Source organism: Leptonychotes weddellii, chromosome 4 (assembly GCF_054177405.1).
Source record: "Leptonychotes weddellii isolate Sample4059 chromosome 4, ASM5417740v2, whole genome shotgun sequence".
Taxonomy (NCBI): Eukaryota; Metazoa; Chordata; class Mammalia; order Carnivora; family Phocidae; genus Leptonychotes; species Leptonychotes weddellii.
This window is the reverse complement of record NC_138372.1, coordinates 89446113-89464785: the sequence shown is the minus strand read 5'-3', so window position 1 is coordinate 89464785 and position 18673 is coordinate 89446113. Positions and strand designations below refer to the sequence as shown.

At 43.6% G+C, this 18673-nt stretch overlaps 1 protein-coding gene and 1 long non-coding RNA gene across 2 annotated transcripts in view; one reads left to right on the top strand and one right to left on the bottom strand.

Annotated features, from left to right (window-relative positions):
* The window catches only part of LOC115943959 (uncharacterized), a 1191882-nt gene that overhangs the window by 449005 nt on the left and 724204 nt on the right, over nt 1-18673 (top strand). The window lies entirely within an intron of this gene.
* The window catches only part of SLC22A15 (solute carrier family 22 member 15), a 61213-nt gene that overhangs the window by 11964 nt on the left and 30576 nt on the right, over nt 1-18673 (bottom strand). The window contains exons 3-6 of the mRNA XM_081816795.1: nt 15796-15855; nt 14986-15269; nt 8591-8731; nt 6278-6363 (exon numbers count right to left, since the gene is read on the bottom strand). Coding sequence (XP_081672921.1) covers nt 6278-6363; nt 8591-8731; nt 14986-15269; nt 15796-15855 — 571 coding nt within the window. The remainder of the gene's footprint in view (nt 1-6277; nt 6364-8590; nt 8732-14985; nt 15270-15795; nt 15856-18673) is intronic.

The following is an 18673-nucleotide window of genomic DNA, read 5'->3' as shown; positions in this document are numbered from 1 at the left end:
TTTGCTCTTATTATTTGCTTCCTTGTCCTTGCTTTGTGCTTAATTTGTCATTTTTCTTAAGTTTGTCTTCTATTTTCTTAGGAAAGAAGCTGAGATCATTAATTTGAAAACACCTTTTTCTGACACATTTTCAATTAAATTTTTCTCTAAGCACTGCTTTATTGCATCCCACAAACTTTGATATGTTATACTTTAATTATTGTTTAATTAAAAATATTTTCGGTGCACCTGGGTGGCTCAGTCAGTTAAGCTGCTGCCTTTGGCTCAGGTCATGATCCTGGGGTCCTGGGATCAAGCCCTACATTGGGCTTTCTGCTCAGCGGGGAGCATACTTCTCTCTCTCCCTCAGCTACTCCCTCTGCTCGTATTCTCTCTGTCAAATAAATAAATAAAATCTTTAAAAAAAAACATTTTTTTTTCTAATTTCCTTTCTTCTTTGACCCGTGGGTTTTTAGAAGAGTGGTTTTTAAAATCTAAATATCTGAGGATTTTCCTGATGTTTTTCAGCTACTGATTTCTAGCTTAATTCCATTCTCATCAAACAACTATTTTTGGCAGATTTCAATCCTCTTCAATTTACTGAAACTTGTTTTATGGCTCGAATGTGGCCCTTCTTGGTAAATGTTTCATGTGTGCTTTAGATGGAGTGCACGTTCTGCTGTTTTAGGGGAGAGCGTCGGACAAACGGCAGTTAGGTTATGTTCAAGTCTCCATATCCATAGTTACTTGCTGTCTGATTTTTCTATTAATCGTTGAGGGGTACTGAAGTATCCAACTGTAATTCTGGGTTTACCTATTTATTCTTTCAGTTCTATCCAGTTTTCATGTATTTTGAATCTGTTACTAGATGTTACACAATCAGTACAGTTACATCCTCTTGATGAACAGGACTTTCTTGTTATGTGTTTATAGCTTTCATCAAACGTGGAAAGGATCTGACCACCTTTTCTGCAAATAATTTTTTCTTTACTTCCTCCTTCTTTGACTCCAAGTACAAATACCTTAGGCTTGGTGGTGTACTACAACTCACTGATGCTTTGTTAACTTTTCATTCAATTACTTTTTTCTGCTTCATTTTGCACACTTTTTTTTTTCCTTAAAGACTTTATTTATTCATTTGAGAAAGAGAGAGAGACAGAGAGCACAAGTAAGGGGAGAGGCAGAGGGAGAGGGAGAAGCAGACTCCCTGCTAAGCTGGGAGCCCGATATGGGGCTCAATCCCAGGACCAGGAGATCATGACCTGAGCTAAAGGCAGATCCTTAACCATCTGAGCCACCCAGGTGCCCCTTACATACTTTCTTTTGTTATGTCTTTCACTGATCTTCTGTAGTTAATCTTATTCACTGCAATTTTTTTTTCATATAATGTATGCTTCAACTCTAGATGTTACACATGTCTTTTATAGCCTCCATTATTGTGTTCATGATGATCATGCTTTCCTCTATCTTCTTAAACATGTGGAACAAATTGATAATAGCTGTTTTATTAAAGTTCTTTCTCCTCCTTCTATCGTCTGGGTCATTTCTGGTTTTGTTTCTATTGATAGGTCTCCTGGTTGGTTATAAGTGGTATTTTCCTGCCTTGTAATATTGGCTGGATGCCATATACTGTAGATGTTACCTTGTTAGGTGCTGGATTTTACTGTATTCCTTTAAATACTGTTGCTCTTTGTTCTGGGATGCAGTTAAGTTACTTGAGATCACTTCCTCCTTCTGAGATTTTTAAAGCACTTTGAGGGCAAGCAAAGAACAGCCTTTAATGTAGGGCTTCTCTGACCCAGGAGGTCTCTACCCAGCACCGCACATCTGGCTGAAAAGAACACAAACTGGGCACGGCCTTGGGTTCCAAGAATTGTCCCGAATGCTGCTTCCTGGTGGTCCTCTCTCTGGCCTCAGTAGCTTCCTCAAACACACGCACGGATCAGTAAGCAGCCAAAGACTTGGAAGCCCGTTCTGCAGATCTCTGAAGTTCTTCCTCTGTGTATCTTATCCCTCTCCAGTATATTTTCTAGCAAAGTCTAGAAATCTTAGCCTCCCCAAGTTTTAATGCTACTGTCTTCTGAATTCAGTAAAGTACCAGGATTTGCTGGGCTCCTCATTCCTTGCACCGTGGCTTAGAGACCCTGATCTAGGTCACAGTTAGGAAGCACTTTGTTTCCTTCCACTTGGGGATTACTGCCTGTCCTGTGCAGCCTATTGTCCAGGGTCTGAAAATCAGTGCTTCTTATATTTTGTCTGGTTTTAGAGTTGTTTAACGCAGGAGGATAGCGGGTCTCTATTATGATCGTGGTCCGAAGTTAAAGTCCCCATAGCATTTTGTTGTCAATTCTCATACGGTACCTTCTGACTTTTATTGTTGTTATTTTTCTCTAATCACTCATTTTCTTCACCAGACTGTAAGCTCTTTGAGTGCAGGGACTAGGTCTTGTTTATGAATAATATCCTGCATATAGCAAGCACTAGAGAAGTCAAGTGACTAAAGAATGGGCAGACCAAGGTTGATAAAAGAAATGAGATATAAAGGTGCTCAGAGTAGTCTGAGGACACTCTTTCAACTGTGAAACTCGTTTATCTGGTCGTGGGCTGTGACTCCCTAGTATTCAGACTCTGACCGGACCACAACTACCAGGAACATCCTTGCCAACAAGAGCCCAGTGTCACTCTGACAACCCAAGTTCTTGAACCCTGGCCAATTCCCATCAGACCCGTCTACTAAAGAGTTAAGAACTGGCTCTTATTAGGCAGCATTAATTCTCTAAGACAACAACCTCACCATGTGTAATGAATACTTTGGCTATAAAACTCTCAAGAGGGCAAAACAGCATTCCCCAAACAGCACTGACTTTAAAGTCCGAAAGACCTGAAATCTGAATCCTAAGTGTGCTGCTTCCTTGCTGTGCCAACTCAGACAAGTTGCTTGACCTATCTGAACTTTAGTTTCCTTATCAAATGGGGATAATATATAGTATCTTCTATATATGAAGAGAACCCCGTATATAGTCAACCCTTCATAAATGATAATCAGTATTGTAGGTTTAACTAGGATCCTTTAAGCAAGGATAGAAATCAGCTAAAATGAATGATGAGAAATCTGGACAAAAATATCAGTGGCCACCTGGTAACACTACCTCCAGAGAGAACATTTACTTGGAGGCCAACCAATGTGTGAATATGCACTGGGCAGGACGCTTTGCCTAATAATTACAAACCGCAAGCTGAGGAATGCCAAACGATCTGTTTTCTAGCAGACGGGTGGTTTCTTCTGGAGGTGTACCTGTAAGTATGTCTGTCTGTCTGCGCCTCAGACACAGAGAACCGCAATCACACGCGCATACCAAAAGAAAGCTGGTAGGTACTGGGACACCTATGTTGGCAGAAAGAAGAGAGTGAAGGTGTGTTTGGTGGGGAAAAGTGAGGGAAAATGGGCACAAAAAGCACGAGAAGATGAGTGGTCTCCAAGCTCACACAAGACGCTAATAGAATTTTTCAAACTACTAGGTCTCTTTCTTAACATACACTTATCAGAACTTTTGTAAGAAGTAGCTTAAGGCTCAGACCTTTGAACAAACTGAGATTTACTTGTTTATTTTTAAAGATTTTTATTTTATTTATTTGACAGAGAGAGAGACAGCGAGAGAGGGAACACAAGCAGGGGGAGTGGGAGAGGGAGAAGCAGGCTTTCCTCTGAGCAGGGAGCCCGATGCAGGGCTCGATCCCAGGACCCTGGGATCATGACCTGAGCCGAAGGCAGACGCTTAAAGACTGAGCCACCCAGACGCCCCTGAACAAACTGAGGTTTAAAAGACAGCCATTGAGGGGCGCCTGGGTGGCTCAGTCGTTAAGCATCTGCCTTTGGCTCAGGTCATGATCCCAATGTCCTGGGATCGAGCCCTGCATCGAGCCCCGCATCGAGCTCTTTGCTCACAGTGGGAAGCCTGCTTCTCCCTCTCCCACTCCCCCTGCTTGTGTTCCCTCTCTTGCTGTGTCTCTCTCTGTCAAAAAAATAAATAAAATCTAAAAAAATAAATAAAAGAGAGCCATCGAAATGCTTTAAGGAGTAAATATGAAAGGTTCAAAGAAAGTTTAAGGAACAAATTTTTTCAGCTCAAGGAAGAGAAGATTCAGGAGTAGGTGACTCCCAGCAAATACAGAAAGGATTATGCAAAAAAAAAAAAAAAAAAAAAAAAGGAGGGGTGGTCATCTCTACTCTATCTCTAGTGATGAATAAAATGAAAGGGAATAGGCTCAGTTGTGGTGGAAGAGGCCAGTTCTCATGGCTACACAATTTTCTAAGGGATGTAGTGAGATTTCTTTTCCTGGAAATCTTCAAAAATAGACTAGACGTCCACTTTTCTAAGTATAACACAGGTACCACATTGCTGAGGCACACTCCTGGAGTACTCCTTATTCTGTGTCCACCCAGGGGCACCATCGACAAAGGGCTCAAGCTTCTCTCTTAAAACCTACCACAAGTGAGCAGAGAGTGAGGCCGGGTCTGGCTGGAGACCACACATCTGCTTTCACTTTGAAAGAGCCACATGCAGAGTGCTGGGCTGTGGGCTGGTTCCCCGGAGGGCACAGCTATGTGGGAGGGGGCCTGGCTGGGAGAGGTGTGACAGGTTACAGGGGTGCTCATGGCAACAAGGAGAAAGTTTTCTTTACAAGGCAACAACTAGAACACTGGCCTCTGATAGATAGAAAACAATGGGATTTCCAAGCTGTCTATGAAAAACAAAATCTGAATCTAAAGCTACGATGATCTTGGGGCGCCTGGGTTGAGCATCTGCCTTCGGCTCAGGTCATGATCCCGGGGTCCTGGGATTGAGCCCTGCGTTGGGCTCCCTGCTCAGTGGGGAGTCTGCTTCTCCCTCTGCCTCTGCCCTTCCCCCCCTACCCCCACTCATGCTTTCTCTGTCTCTCTACCAAATAAATAAATAAAAATATTTAAAAAAAATAAAGCTATGATGATTTGAAGCCCACTATTGTCTGTCCCAGACAAACAGAACCAGGCGCTTGGTTCTACAAGCAAGCCAAGAGCTGAGGACTCTCCCTTTTCCGGCACTAGCAGAGGTAACAATTTCCTTAGAGAGTAAGAAATAGGTAATCTTATCGAATCCTCTAGTTTCTGTGATTCCATGAAAATCACTACAAGGTTGTGCTACATACGGGTCACATCCACAGTAGTGAAAAACTGTCCCCTGGATTCAGGGCATAGAATTCGAGGTGGTGACCAGCAGCACAGGAGGTGTCCCGGGGGTTAGAGAACTAGAACACGCGGTCTCGGGGTCTCGGGTGAGACACTGCTATAACCGAACCTCAAGGAGAAGCAGCGACCAAAGGAGGGTTTCCTACGTGACATGTTGGGTCTGGAAGTAAATTCTTCAGCTGCGTTCCGAGCAGTGTCAAACCTTATGTTAACCACCTCACAGTGATTCCCACCGGAAGTAAAAGCTCCAGGATGGAGACCTATTGAGATCCCGAAGCCCCCCAAACAGGGCTTTTGTGGTACCATATGCCCCAGCAGTCCAGTGTTTGTTATGGCCCAGCCCGCATGTTGGAAAGCACTGCCCAAATCAGTTTTGACAAGACAGCTAGCGTGCGTCAGGTGTGCTAGTGCAAAAAAAGAAAAAAAAAAAAAAAAGGCTGAGAACCATCGCTCTCTAACATAACTTCTATAGAAGGGCAGAAATCAAGTTAGATAGGGATGCACAGCAAAGCTACAAATATATAAAAATACCAAAGTTTCCTAAAGATGATTTGTTCACACTTTATATAAGACTGGGAAAACATCCGTTGTCACCAACAGTGAACAGCACTCTTACTGTGGTGCTGTTATGACCAGGGGGCCCTGGAAGCACGGATGGATATGCAGAGGGCACCAAAGCTGCCTTTGGGAACCAGTGACTCTGCTCTGTGACTGTCTGGAATGGGGAGTACAGATCCGTAGCCCTGGGTGGAGTTTCTCTCTCTGCAGAGCTAAGTGGTCCTCCCCATCATCAAGTAAACAACTCTAACGTCACCAGTACTGCAACCCAGACACCCCAGATGGTAGCTTAATCGCCTGAAAGAATTAATAGTGCACCTCTAAGCACATTATTCACCCAGAGAATACTTTAGGCAATGGGAAGAATCTGGCCCATTATACCCCACACAATCGCTAAATAATATGCAGTCATAAAAATGAAGCATGGCATATGGTAATCTCTCTACTATATTGAGATTCATTGTAATAAAAGTGCTGTTCAAACCCTTATGTGTAGAAATCTGAAAGGCATACCTTTCTTCTCTGGAAGAAACATTATAATAAGACAAGCCAGTCCTCCTAGGCACAGAAACGCTGCTAAGGTCCGCTTCCGACCAAACCTAAACAACAGAAAGACATTACACATTTCTCTTGAGGATCTTATAAATTCATCTGCTTCGTCTCCCGAACCTTCTATCTGAAATGTCCCCAGTTTCATTATATATGTTCATCGTTGCTTAAGGAATGGGTGGCAGATGTGACTGACCAGGACATAAAATACGTAACCAACACAGAACAAGAGAAAACTGGCCAATTTCAGGACTGAATGACATGTGCAGGAAAAGAACAGAGAATCATTCTATTGATTTCTGTGAGGGTTCACCATGTTCCAGGCAGTGCTGAATGCTTTCCATCGAGTATCTTACTTAGTCCTCACAATAAATCTGTAAGGCATGCACTGTGCTCTCCATCTTCCAGAGAACGGAAATGAACCATGGAGAACGGAGTCTTTAGCTCACTTCCTCTTCTCGTTACATGAATCTTTAGCAGTTCCTTTTTTAAATTTTATTTAAAATCAATTAATTCACATATAGTGTATTAACAGTTTCAGAGGTAGAGGTCAGTGATTTATCAGTTGCATATAACACCCAGTGCTCACTGCATCACATGCCCTCCTTAACGTCCCTCACCCAGTTACCCCATCCCCCCACCCACCTTCCCTCCAGCAACCCTCAGTTTGTTTCCTATGATTAAGGGTCTTTTATGGTTTGTCTCCCTCTCTGATTTCGTCTTGTTTCATTTTTCTTTCCCTTCCCCTATGTTCATGTTTTGTTTCTTAAATTCCACATATGAGTGAAATCATATGCTGTCTTTCTCCGACTTATTTCATTTCGCGTAATACCCTCTAGTTCCATCCACGTCGTTGCAAATTTTAAACCCTGTAAAACAAGGCTCTCTCTCCTAAAAATACAAACTGAAAAAAATTTGTTAGTATGTCAGAATTAAGTGACATGTATTGCATACTTTATTAAGGGAACTAATTTTCAAAGAATTGCTGGAGGCTTGGATGAAAGGCACTGGCATTAACAAGCCTACCGTCCACTAGGGGCCTATGACTTGCTAGGTCCCCTGTAGGAACTTCCATAGTACTTGTCCTTTATAACAATTCTGCCAGGGAATTTTATAAGCCCTAGTTTAAGGATAAGTACATGGAAGCTTTACTTGTCAAAGCCATCACCTGTCAAAGCCATCAAAGTAACATGTGGCTGAAACTAGATTTGAACTCAGTGGTAGTGGCTGGAAGACAGGATGACACGTGGGTCTCCAGGTCATTGTGCCTCATTTAACATCAGTACTGAGTGCCTTTCAACGGACAGGTGCCACGCTAGGCAGGCAGTGGGGACACAAAGCCATACAGGCTACTCCCTGGGACAGCATCCTTCTAAAACCACAGGTGGTCATCCGAGGTGAGCATGGAAGCTATGACAGCACAAAGGAGGGGTATCTGGCTCACTGGAGGTGATGGGGACCGATTTCTGAATAGACAGCCTGACTCGGTTCTTGGACCACGGTGACAGCAAGCTCAGTCCCTAACAGAGGGGTCAGCAGAGACAACCGGGACCATCCCCAGAGAAAAGCCTTCAAATGAACAGAATCCAAACCTGCCCTTCAAGATGCACTGAACCCACCATCCACAACAACAGCACCAAGTATAGTGCAAAAGGAATGCTGTTTGGGTTAAAATGATGATTTCTGGATAATGGGAAACGGCACAATCTGGTTGGTTCACACTGAATGGGATTTTCAGTTGCTCTGGTCAGGGCTCAGCAACAGAAGCGACCTAATAGAGAAACTGAGGACATGGCGCTCTGTTTAAAAAGTACTGTAAAACTCCCCACTAACAAGTAGCAAAAGCAGGGTGTATTTCTCCCCTCCACAAAGTCGAGTGGGTCTTAAGAGGTAAGAAAAGTCTTTCCAGGTCCTCCAATTCTATGCCTTGTGTAAGAACCTCTACATGAAAGGGGCTGGGTCGAAGGAGCTCTATCTACACAGAGCCAATAATCCTATCTCTTGGGGCTAACAAACTACACACGGACTATCCAAAACCCTTCCGGTGGTAGTGCATTTTAATACTGGATTGAAAACCTACGGAAAAACTCATAAACATGAAACCCAAGCAATACCACACTAAAAAATGAATTCCAACTGTATTTGGTCTAAAAAGAATTCTGATCACCCTGGAGTACTGAGCAGATACTGCCTATGGACAAAGACAATAATATTTAGGTATTTATGGATACAAGAGCAGGATCCTATGTGGGGCACTTCAAATTCAACTATACTCACCATTTTTGGTTAATCAAGTAGATGCAGATAGGGTAAGATGGAATCTCTATGAGGCCGGACAGGGCCAGGTTGGCATAAATATTTCCGCCTAGATCCCCTGTGCTCAGAGTGAGGCCATAGTACACGAAGCTGCACACAAACCTGCAATTGGGGTAAGAGACAAGAAGGCCAAACGAGAAAGCACATGAGAATCTGCCAGAGAAGATCCAATCATTGGTTCTGTATGATGTCATCTGTCTTAAGCAATCAGCTTGACATTCCCACTGAGCGTTCCTATCCCAATCTAAATATACACTAGGAAAAAATACAAATGAAAGGGGCCTTGGAAGTTACTGAGCTACGCCTAGATGCTCTCTAAAGCAGATGAGTGGTCAGCTCCTGAAAGAGCAAAGACATCGTCTGTCCTTTCATCAAGCATATCTGCATTTAATAGAAGACAATGACTATTCTTGCTTTATTTAATCCAGCAGTGTATGAATACTTGCTGTAGGCGATAAACGACTCTAGGAAAGAGCTCCCGAGGGGAAAGCCAACAGGGGATGGTGTTGAGAAGGCGCACTGAGAAGTGGCTGGATGATTGGTGGGTCATCTGCAGGCCAGAAGTGACTGACCCTCCAACCCCCTGACCAGGTTCTCGACCCACCCAGACAGGAAAGAGAAGACCAGGAGCCCAGTGGAGGCAGGATCCTCCAGGAGGGTCAGCTGAGGAAGGACCCTTTGAGAAGCCATCGGTTTATTTCTGCACTTGGGGAGAGGCTCCTGGGCGGCAGGCACTGGGCCAGGCACTGAGCTCACCTCCTATGGGCCAGGAACGGAGGAGCCCAAAGTGCCATCCTGAAGCTCCAAGGTGGGGCTTTATCAAACAGAGTGAAGTTTCCTGTGCCTAAGGAAACTGAATTATTAAAAACAAAACGAAACAGAACGAACAGAAACAAAACCCTAAAACTAGGCTTTACTGGTCTATGGATATATTGTGGAAACCAAACATTTCTATAAAATGTACTACAGGCTTTGGAAGTCCATCAGTTTTTACATTTTTGCAATTTGCTTTGACGGGTGTTTATTACTGGGAAGTTTCTGTTTGTTTCCCTTAGAAAAAGTCCGATAAGCTGTGACTATGATGAGATCAAACAGGAGAAGGAAAGCTTTCTCTCCATCTCTGCCAAAACAGCGAAGTGGGCCAAGTGCCCTGGGCTATTAAGAAGGGGCAGCAGTGAACAGGAGAGGGATGGGAGGAGGGGAGAGAGACGTCTAGAGCTGGATGCTTAGTGGGGCATCCCTCCCTGGCAAATGAGCCAGCGGCAGCAGCTACTTCCTATTACAGCTCACTGGATGGAGCTGTCACTCACGTACTAAGGATGATGAGCAGTGTCGGAGCCAGGACGTCATTTGTAAGGATGCAAAGTGACACCGAGCTGCCTGTTTTCCCTGTCCCCTAGCACCCTGTCTGCAAGGAGTAAGCTAAACAAATTTAAACCCATGCAGCTAAACAAATTTAAACCCATGCATCAGGAGGCACCCTCCTCTGCCATGTGTTGTATGCATCAGCGTGTGTCTACTTTGCACTTAAAATAGAAATCCCGGGGCGCCTGGGGGGGCTCAGTCGGTTAAGCGTCCAACTCTTGATTTCAGCTCAGGTCATGATCTCAGGGTTGTGAGATCGAGCCCTGCATCTTGGGATTCTCTCTCTCTCTCCCTGTCTCTCCATCCACCCCCCTTCCAAGCTCACTCTCACACACACTCGATCAATCAATCAATCAAATAGAAATCCCAGTGAAATAATTCCAGCCGTGGAAACACACATATTTAAACCCAGTCGGGATGGTAGCAAGTCAGGCATAAATAAACAAGGCCAGATCAGACACGAGAGGCATGCAGAAGCCGCTGGTGGTGGGTGAGCATGGGGAGAGCATGGGCAAGGAGGGCCTATGGTCCCACGGCGGGGACTCTGCTTGCGAGGTTCCTTAATGGCAAGTTGGTCATTGGGATGCGTAATTACAGCTATTAAAATCATTTCAATCCTTTTTATGGGCCCCAAGCAAAATTTAGAATGCTTGCATAATATTTAACAGTATATTTAGGGCATCAAAGAACTATTTAAAAAGAAACTAGTGTGGGAAATAACCAAAGGAACAGATGTGAACCACAGAGGTATTGTTTTGCTCCCCGGTAAGGGCTTTCTTCAATGACAGACCCACAGAAAAGACTTCAGAATTTTACGGCATCTTCAGAAACAACAGCAGTTAGGTGGAATGACACTGTCTCTATTGTTGCGTATTTCAGCATTCGGAGCCCAGGGGGAAGAGGTTTATTCAAGAAGAACTCCTTTGGCTGTGTAAGGTAAGAAAAGAAACAGGGACATTCTCCCTGGCTCCCAGGCTACTTTGTTTGTTTGTTCGTCTGTTTTTTATCCCCTGAAGGCCAGAATCCAAAAGTTAATCTGCCTCAAAAAAAACCCCCAAAAACCTAAACACAAGAAGTAAATTATCCTCAAGAAGCAGGCAGAGCGTTTGACTGTCTCTATGACATGCAAATGCGGAGTTTTATGGAGGCTGAAGCACCTGAACATATTTTGTAAATGTCTGCAATAGGCAGAACCCAGATGAGTAGCTCCTGGGCTGGGTCGTCAGGTCTGGCTTTTCAAAGTTCCCTTAATCTCCATGTCTCCAAGCTTGCGTCCCCTGTTCCACATTCACTCTGCATCTGTGATATTCCTGCATGGTGCTGGGTCTGTGGGGAAGGCGGCAGTGGATATACCCTGGCCCCTAACCATACAGGTGGCAGCCAGTGCTTGGCTGGGTAGAAAAAGAGAATCATGATAGAGAAAAAATATGCACAGCTTCTTCCCCTCAATCTGCTGTTCTTTACAGCTTTATATCTAAGATCACTTTCATATAAAATTATTCTCCTTAATCCCCACATGAAAATGTAGGTTTCCATGCAGCCTTCATGGCAAATATAGTCCAACCACAGCACAAAAGTCCTTCGAGCCAGTAACTACGCTGTTCCACACCCAATCCTGGACCCAGTCTATGGCACCTTAGCAGAATGGACAGGCACACCTAGGAGATACTGCAGGTTCTAGACCACTGCAATAAAGTGAGTGTTGCAGTAAAGCAAGTCAGATGAATTTTTCGGTTTCCCAGTGCACAGGAAAGTTATGTTTACACTATATTGTAGTCTGTTAAGCGTGCAAAAGCATTGCATCTAAAAAAACAATGTAGATACCTTAATTTAAAATATTTTATTACTAAAAAATGCTAATCATCATCTGACCTTTCAGCGAGTCATCATCTCTTTGCTGGTGGAGGGTCTTGCCTTGATGTTGATGGCTGCTGACGGAGCAGGGTGGTCACTGCTGCAGGCTGGGGTGGTTGAGGCAATTTCTTAAAATAATACAACACTGAAGTTTGCCGCATCAATCAACTCTTCCTTTCATGAGCAATTTCTCTGTAGCATGTGATGCTGTTTGATAGCATTCTATCCATAGTAGGACTTCTTTCAGAATTGGAGTCAATTCTCTCAAACCCTGCTGCTGCTGTATCAACAAAGTTTATGTAATATTCTCAATCCTTTGTTGCCATTTCAACAATCTTCATAGCATCTTCACCAGGAGTCGATTCCATCTCAAGAAACCACTTTCTTTGCTCATCCATAAGAAAGTGACTCTTCACCTGTTCAAGTTTGATCATGAGATAGCAGCAATTCAGTCCCATCTTCAGGCTCTACTTCTCATTCTCTTTCTCTTGCTATTTCCACCACACCTGCAGTTACTGTCTCCACTGAAGTCTTGAACCCCTCAAGGTCATCTATGAGTGTTGGAATCAACTTATTCCAAACTCTTGTTAATGTTAATATTTTGACCTCATCCTATGAATCATGAATGTTCTTAACGTCTTCAAGAATGATGAATCTTTTCCAGAAGGTTTCCAATGAACTCTCCCCAGCTCGATGAAAGGAATCACTATCTACGGCACCAATATTGTTATGAAATGTATGTCTTAATTAGGAAGATTTGAAAGTTGAAATGACTCCTTGATCCATGGGCTGCAGAATAGATGTGTTGGCAGGCATGAAAACAATATTGATCTCATGTCTCCATCAGAGTTCTTGGGCACCCAGGTATATTGTGAGTGAGCAGTAATATTTTGAAAGGAATCTTTTTTTTTTTTTTCTGAGCAGTAGGTCTCAATAGTGGGCTGAAAATATTTGTAAACAGATGTGCTATCATCCAGGCTTTGTTGCTCCCTTTAGAGATGGGCAGAGTAGATTTAGTGTAGTTCTTAAGGGCCCTAGGATTCTCAGAATGGTCAGTGAGCACTGTCTTCCACTTTAAGTCACCAGCTGCATTAGCCCCTATCAAGAGTCAGCATGTCCAGGTACTGACTTCCCTTCTCTTGCTATAGAAGTCCTAAATGGCATCTTCTTCCAAAAGAAGGCTGTTTCATCTATGTGGAAATCTATTGCTTAGTGTAGCCACCTTCATAAGTTGTCTTAGCTAGATCTTCTGGAGAACTTGCTGCAGCTTCTGCATCAGCACTTGCTGCTTCATCTTGTGCTTTTATATTGTGGAGACGGCTGCTTTCCTTAAACCTCATGGATCAACCTCTGTTAGCTTCAGACTTTCCTTCTGCAGCTTCCCCACCTCTCTCAGCCTTCAGAGAATTGAAGAGAGTTAGGGCCTTGCTCTGGATCAGGCTCTGGCTTAAGGGAATGTTGTGGCTGGTTTGATCTTTTGTCCAGAACACTAGAACTTTCTCCATATCAGCAATAAGGCTGTTTTGCTTTTAATCATCCACGTGTTCACTGGAGTAGCACTTCTAATTTCCTTTAAGAACTTTTCCTTTATTCACAACTTGGCCAACTGTTTGGTGAAGAAGCCTAGCTTTCAGCCTATCTTTGGCTTTCAACGTGACTTCCTTGCTAAGCTGAGTCATTTCTAGCTTTTGATTTGAAGTGAGAGACATGTGACTCTTCTTTTCACTCGAACACATAGAGACCACGGTAGGCCTAATTAACTGGCCTAATTCCAATATTGTTGTGTCTCCAGGAATAGAGGCCCAAGAGAGGGAGAGACATGGGGGAATGGCCAGTCAGTGGAACAGTCAGAACACACACAACATTTATTAAGTTCACTGTCATATACAGATGTGGTTCGTGGTGCCCCCAAACAATTATAACAGTAACACCAAGGATCACTGATCACAGATCACCATGACAAATCTAATACTAACGAAAAAATTTGAAATACTGTGAGAATTAACAAAATGTGACACAGAGTCACGAAGTGAGGAAACACTATTGGAAAATGGTGCCAGTAGACTTGCTTGATGCAGGGTTGCCCACAAACCTTCAACCATAAAACACACAATCTCTGAGAAGTACAGTAAAACGTGGAGCGCCCATACAATACTACAACACGGGTGCCGTTCACACCCTGTATGCACCGCCCGTCCACTTCTCCCCTTTCCGCTTCATTCGTTAAGCGGAGCCATCTTGAATCATTTGGTGCGATGCACATGAATGCTGACAGCATGTTGGGCGGCGGGTAGGAATAAGCTAAGCGAGAAAATCAGATTCAGAGAATGCCTATCTGTTCATGTGCTGATTTGCACACGTGGCTTTGAGTCCATCATTTCACACTCCCAGGACTCCACTTGTGCAAGGAACAACACTGCCCACCTCCCGGGAGTGCGCGAGCGAGCGAGTGAGAATGTCACACGAAGTACAGGACAGGGCGCTACAACTAAAGCATGCTATCTGAACAACTTGATGCTAACACCAAAGGTAGGGACTTTAAACTCCTACTTAGAAACTCTTCTAATAAGCTTGCTTCCCACCCCCCCCTTTATTGGTTCTTGGGGGTTCTTGGGGGTACTTGAGTATTTACAGGAAAGAGCTCAGGAGCAAAGATGTGTTTCTGCTGTCTATTTACTCAAGTTCGGTAAACCTGCCATCCATAAACTGCGGGTTCCTCCTTGACTGGAGGGTGCTGCGAAAGCAGGGCTGAGCACAACATGGGCATTAAGAGACAGAGGACTGGGCGCCTGGGTTTCTCAGTTGGTTAAGCGACTGCCTTCGGCTCAGGTCATGATCCTGGACTCCCAGGATCGAGTCCCACATCGGGCTCCCTGCTCGGCAGGGAGTCTCTTTCTCCCTCTGACCCTCCCCCCTCTCATGCTCTCTCTCTCTCTCTCTCAGTCTCTCTCTCAAATAAATAAAAAAAAAAATAAAATCTTTAAAAAAAAAGAGACAGAGGACTTGTTCTTGTGAAAACCACTTCAAGCTGACAAATCAGGTAAGGTTTTCTGTAACCCTGCAGAAGGAACACATTATCAACAGCCCATTAGCAACCTGAGTTGAAGATCAAGACAACACCCCTTAGGTATAATTACCAGATGAACATCAGGGTCAGCGTGTTCCCCAAGAGGATCCGGTAACGGAATAGATCCAGGAAACTTCCCGTCTCCCTGTGGCTCCTGCTGGCCGGATATGTTAGGGAGAACGTACACTTGAGCTTGCGGTTCCTCTTGGCAATGAGGTACAGAGCCGCTTCAGCCTCACTCAGTCGACCCTGGGAGTATAACCAACGAGGTGATTCAGGAATGAATCTGAAAGAGACGTCATTAAAGGCTGTATATTCATATAGGTACACGGGCACATGAAGGAGACAATTCACCTAGGAGTATGTGGATTCCTTCACCACAACCGGATTCCGTGTGAGGATTAAAACTCTCTCTCCCAATGACAGGTGAAAGAGAGAGGGGGCCACTTTCAACAGCGTGCAAGGGTTAAAAGGTGGTGGCTTTATGAATGGAAACCAAGAACATACTTCCAAAACAGCAGTTAAAAAAAAAAAAAAGGTAAGCCGTAGGCATTTACTTTTAAACAAATTTTAATAGATAATGCTAAATTAAGCCTAGAATACTGAGTGATACAAATTTTCATCAAGCACAAGTCAGAGAGAGCATTCTAAACCCTAGCCAAGTGTGAGAATAATACTACAGAGATAGCAGGTGTTTAAGTTCTGACAAAGCCTCACAAAGAAGGTAATTTCTATTGTCTCATCAGAAAAAATAAATTTTAAAACATGTTTTTAACATAGTGATATGTTATTAAGAAGGCAGAGATTAAGACTCTACATAAAAATCAAATAGGGCTCATCACATCTCAACTACTTTCGAGCATTTCCTGCTTCACAATACTCGAATCAGTCGACGCACTCGCTTTACTATGTCCTCAGGATATTTCCTGCCCCCCAAGACCTTAAAGAATAAAAGTCATTTTCTGGTTAACTTTCAGGTACCAAGTAATTATTTTCTGCTGTAACTACAAAGTACTGAACAGTTATATTGCCACTGATATTTTCCAATAGTTTTAAGACTTAGCTCTCTGATGTGTCTTTTCCCTCTTCACACTTCTGTGTGCACAGCTAGAGGACTTGTCAAAGACAAACTGGGACAGGAACAGGGACACCTTGTTTAGTAAATACAGCATCCAGTACCTTTTGATCTAACGTGACATGATTTGCTTAAAATGAAACTTCTACCTATAAGTACCACTGGCTATTGAAGATGCCTTTTAGAATTCTCCGTGCCTTTCCCTAAGGATAGTGAAGTGGCAACAAATACCACGGAATCTGGAACTTCGTGGACAGCAGTCCATCAATAACCACTTGTTGAGCACTTTCATTTTGTATCGAGCAATGTAGCAGGTGCTCAGAGGAAACAAGAAGGCAGAAATTCTCGCAGAGCTTTGCTACTGGGGAGAGAATATTTGTGCACATTTGGTCATCAACAAAAGCAGGGACTCAGGCCTCCTACAACAGCCGGAAAAATCCCTTGATTTACAGCATCATTACCATGCGATTATTATCACTAATACACAAGCAGATAATCAAGCAAAATATTGTTCTGCTGGGCGTTAGTTCTGCCGATCATCAAGCGGACCCACTGGCCCTAACAACCAGGTGGCTTACGAGCTACCATGTAAACCACCTGATTGACTCTAAATGCAAATATAAAGAACATAAACAAAGCCTACGATGAAGATGGAGAGTACCGCTGGGAGGGAAAAGTAAGTGAGACACCAGAAATCTGTTGTAATAAAAATTAAAACCAAGGGGGACAGGGAGCTGAGAGAGAGGAGACCAGGGAACAGCTGAAATACTAACAGTCACTATCTTTGGGTCATTTAGGTCACTGTCCCCTTTCCCTCAAACTTCCCTGTTTTCAGAATGGTTGATAAGCATTAGTCACTGTTAAAATGTTTGTAAATTACTGTTACATAAATGTTTACATTACTGCTAAATGTTTATAAATCCTTTTTATACTTGAGAGATATTCAAGCTTTGGAAATTTGAGCTACTAAACTATTTCTGCGTGGGGAAGGGTCTGTCTTGTACACAAACCGAGGACCTGACTGTCCCCACATTTGCAGAAGCCAGTAAGCTTACTTACACAAAGGCTCACCTCGCTGCCAACGGATGGACTCGGGAATATAAATTCCAATACATGCAGATTTTGCATATCAAACAGCAAGACGTGTTTTTAAAAGAAAAAGCAGTCTTTGAACACGCTGCCCTCTACACAGTGCTGGGGCCACCTTCAGAAGCTACAGTGCTAATTTAACAATGTTGTCTCTGCTCAAAACATGTCCTGTGAATTTCTTAGAAGGTGGAATATCTTTGTAAAGTATGGAGGCGCTGATTTTTAGAGTAAAACTGTTCAAATCCACATACTGTGAAAATGAGGAATTTTTAAACTACACACTAATGTTTCTAGTAAAACAAAAAAAACAAGGTATGACTCTAAAATAATGTGACTTTTTCTTACATTGCTGACAGCTAATTCTGAAGGCTATTTCCACATATTTTTTGTGCCCACACCTGTCCAATGGATCTGAAGGATCATCTGTGCGGAAGGCCCTGGGCTTTGGTGCTGGGGGACGTGTGACCAAGCCCAGCACCTGCAGCTGTCAGGAGGAAGCTCCTGAAGCAGAAAGAGACGGGCTCCAGCGTGAGGTGGAAATAGAACACTCGTAGGGCACGGGGTAAGTGCTGGAGAATTCAGAAGCCAAAGCAAATGACTGGTAGCTGGAGGTGTGATGGGGACAAGTCTGGAGGGGGTAGAATTTGAGCAAACCCGGGAGGCCAGGAGTTAACTAGGAAGAACTGGAGAGCAGGGTGTGGGAAGGGCAGGGGCAGCATCCAGCAGGGGGCCCGGAAGCAGGACGGCACAAGATGACGCCAGAAACTACAAGCAGCTTGCTGTGCCTGGCACACAGGATATGGGAAATGGGCTGGGAGACGATCAGAAAAGATAAACTGCAGGCTGACCGTGGGAAGGCCTAATGGAATAATTATATATTTTGGGTTTACATGCTCTTTTCTCTCTGTTTCCTATTGTTTCCCGACCTGAATTCATCTCCCAGGGTGTGGACGGCCCCACCTAGCACTAGGACCGTAACAAACTCAGACCACATTCAGAAAAGACAGGCAGAACAGCTCATTCCGGCTGTCAAAGTCGCTCTAAAGAAGACTTATTGGCTATTTAAAAAGAAAATTCATTTATCTACCCACATTTACATGACTGCTTATTAATTCAAGGATGACACTAGGTACCCATTTATTCCAAAAATGTATAATACACGAACTAATGAAATGTTGTTAGTTTCCCTTTCTGGTAGGATTATCTCATTCCAATTCACATAACTAAGTACATTTAATACATTTTGCTTGTTTAAGTATAGGTAAACTATTTCTATTATATTCATTCTTTAAAGTTTATCTATTTATTTTTAAGTAATCTCTACACCCAATGTGGGGCTCGAACTCACAACCCCGAGATCAAGAGTCCCATGCTCTTCTGATTGAGCCAGCCAGGCACCCCACTGTTATATTCATTTTTGCACTTAATTCTCTTATTTCAAAGAGAATACAAAAACAGATTTCAGTTCGGGTGCCAGGGTGGCTCAGCTGGTTAAGCGACTGCCTTTGGCTCAGGTCATGATCCTGGAGAGTCCCAGGATCGAGCCCCGCATCGGGCTCCCTGCTCGGCGGGGAGTCTGCTTCTCCCTCTGACC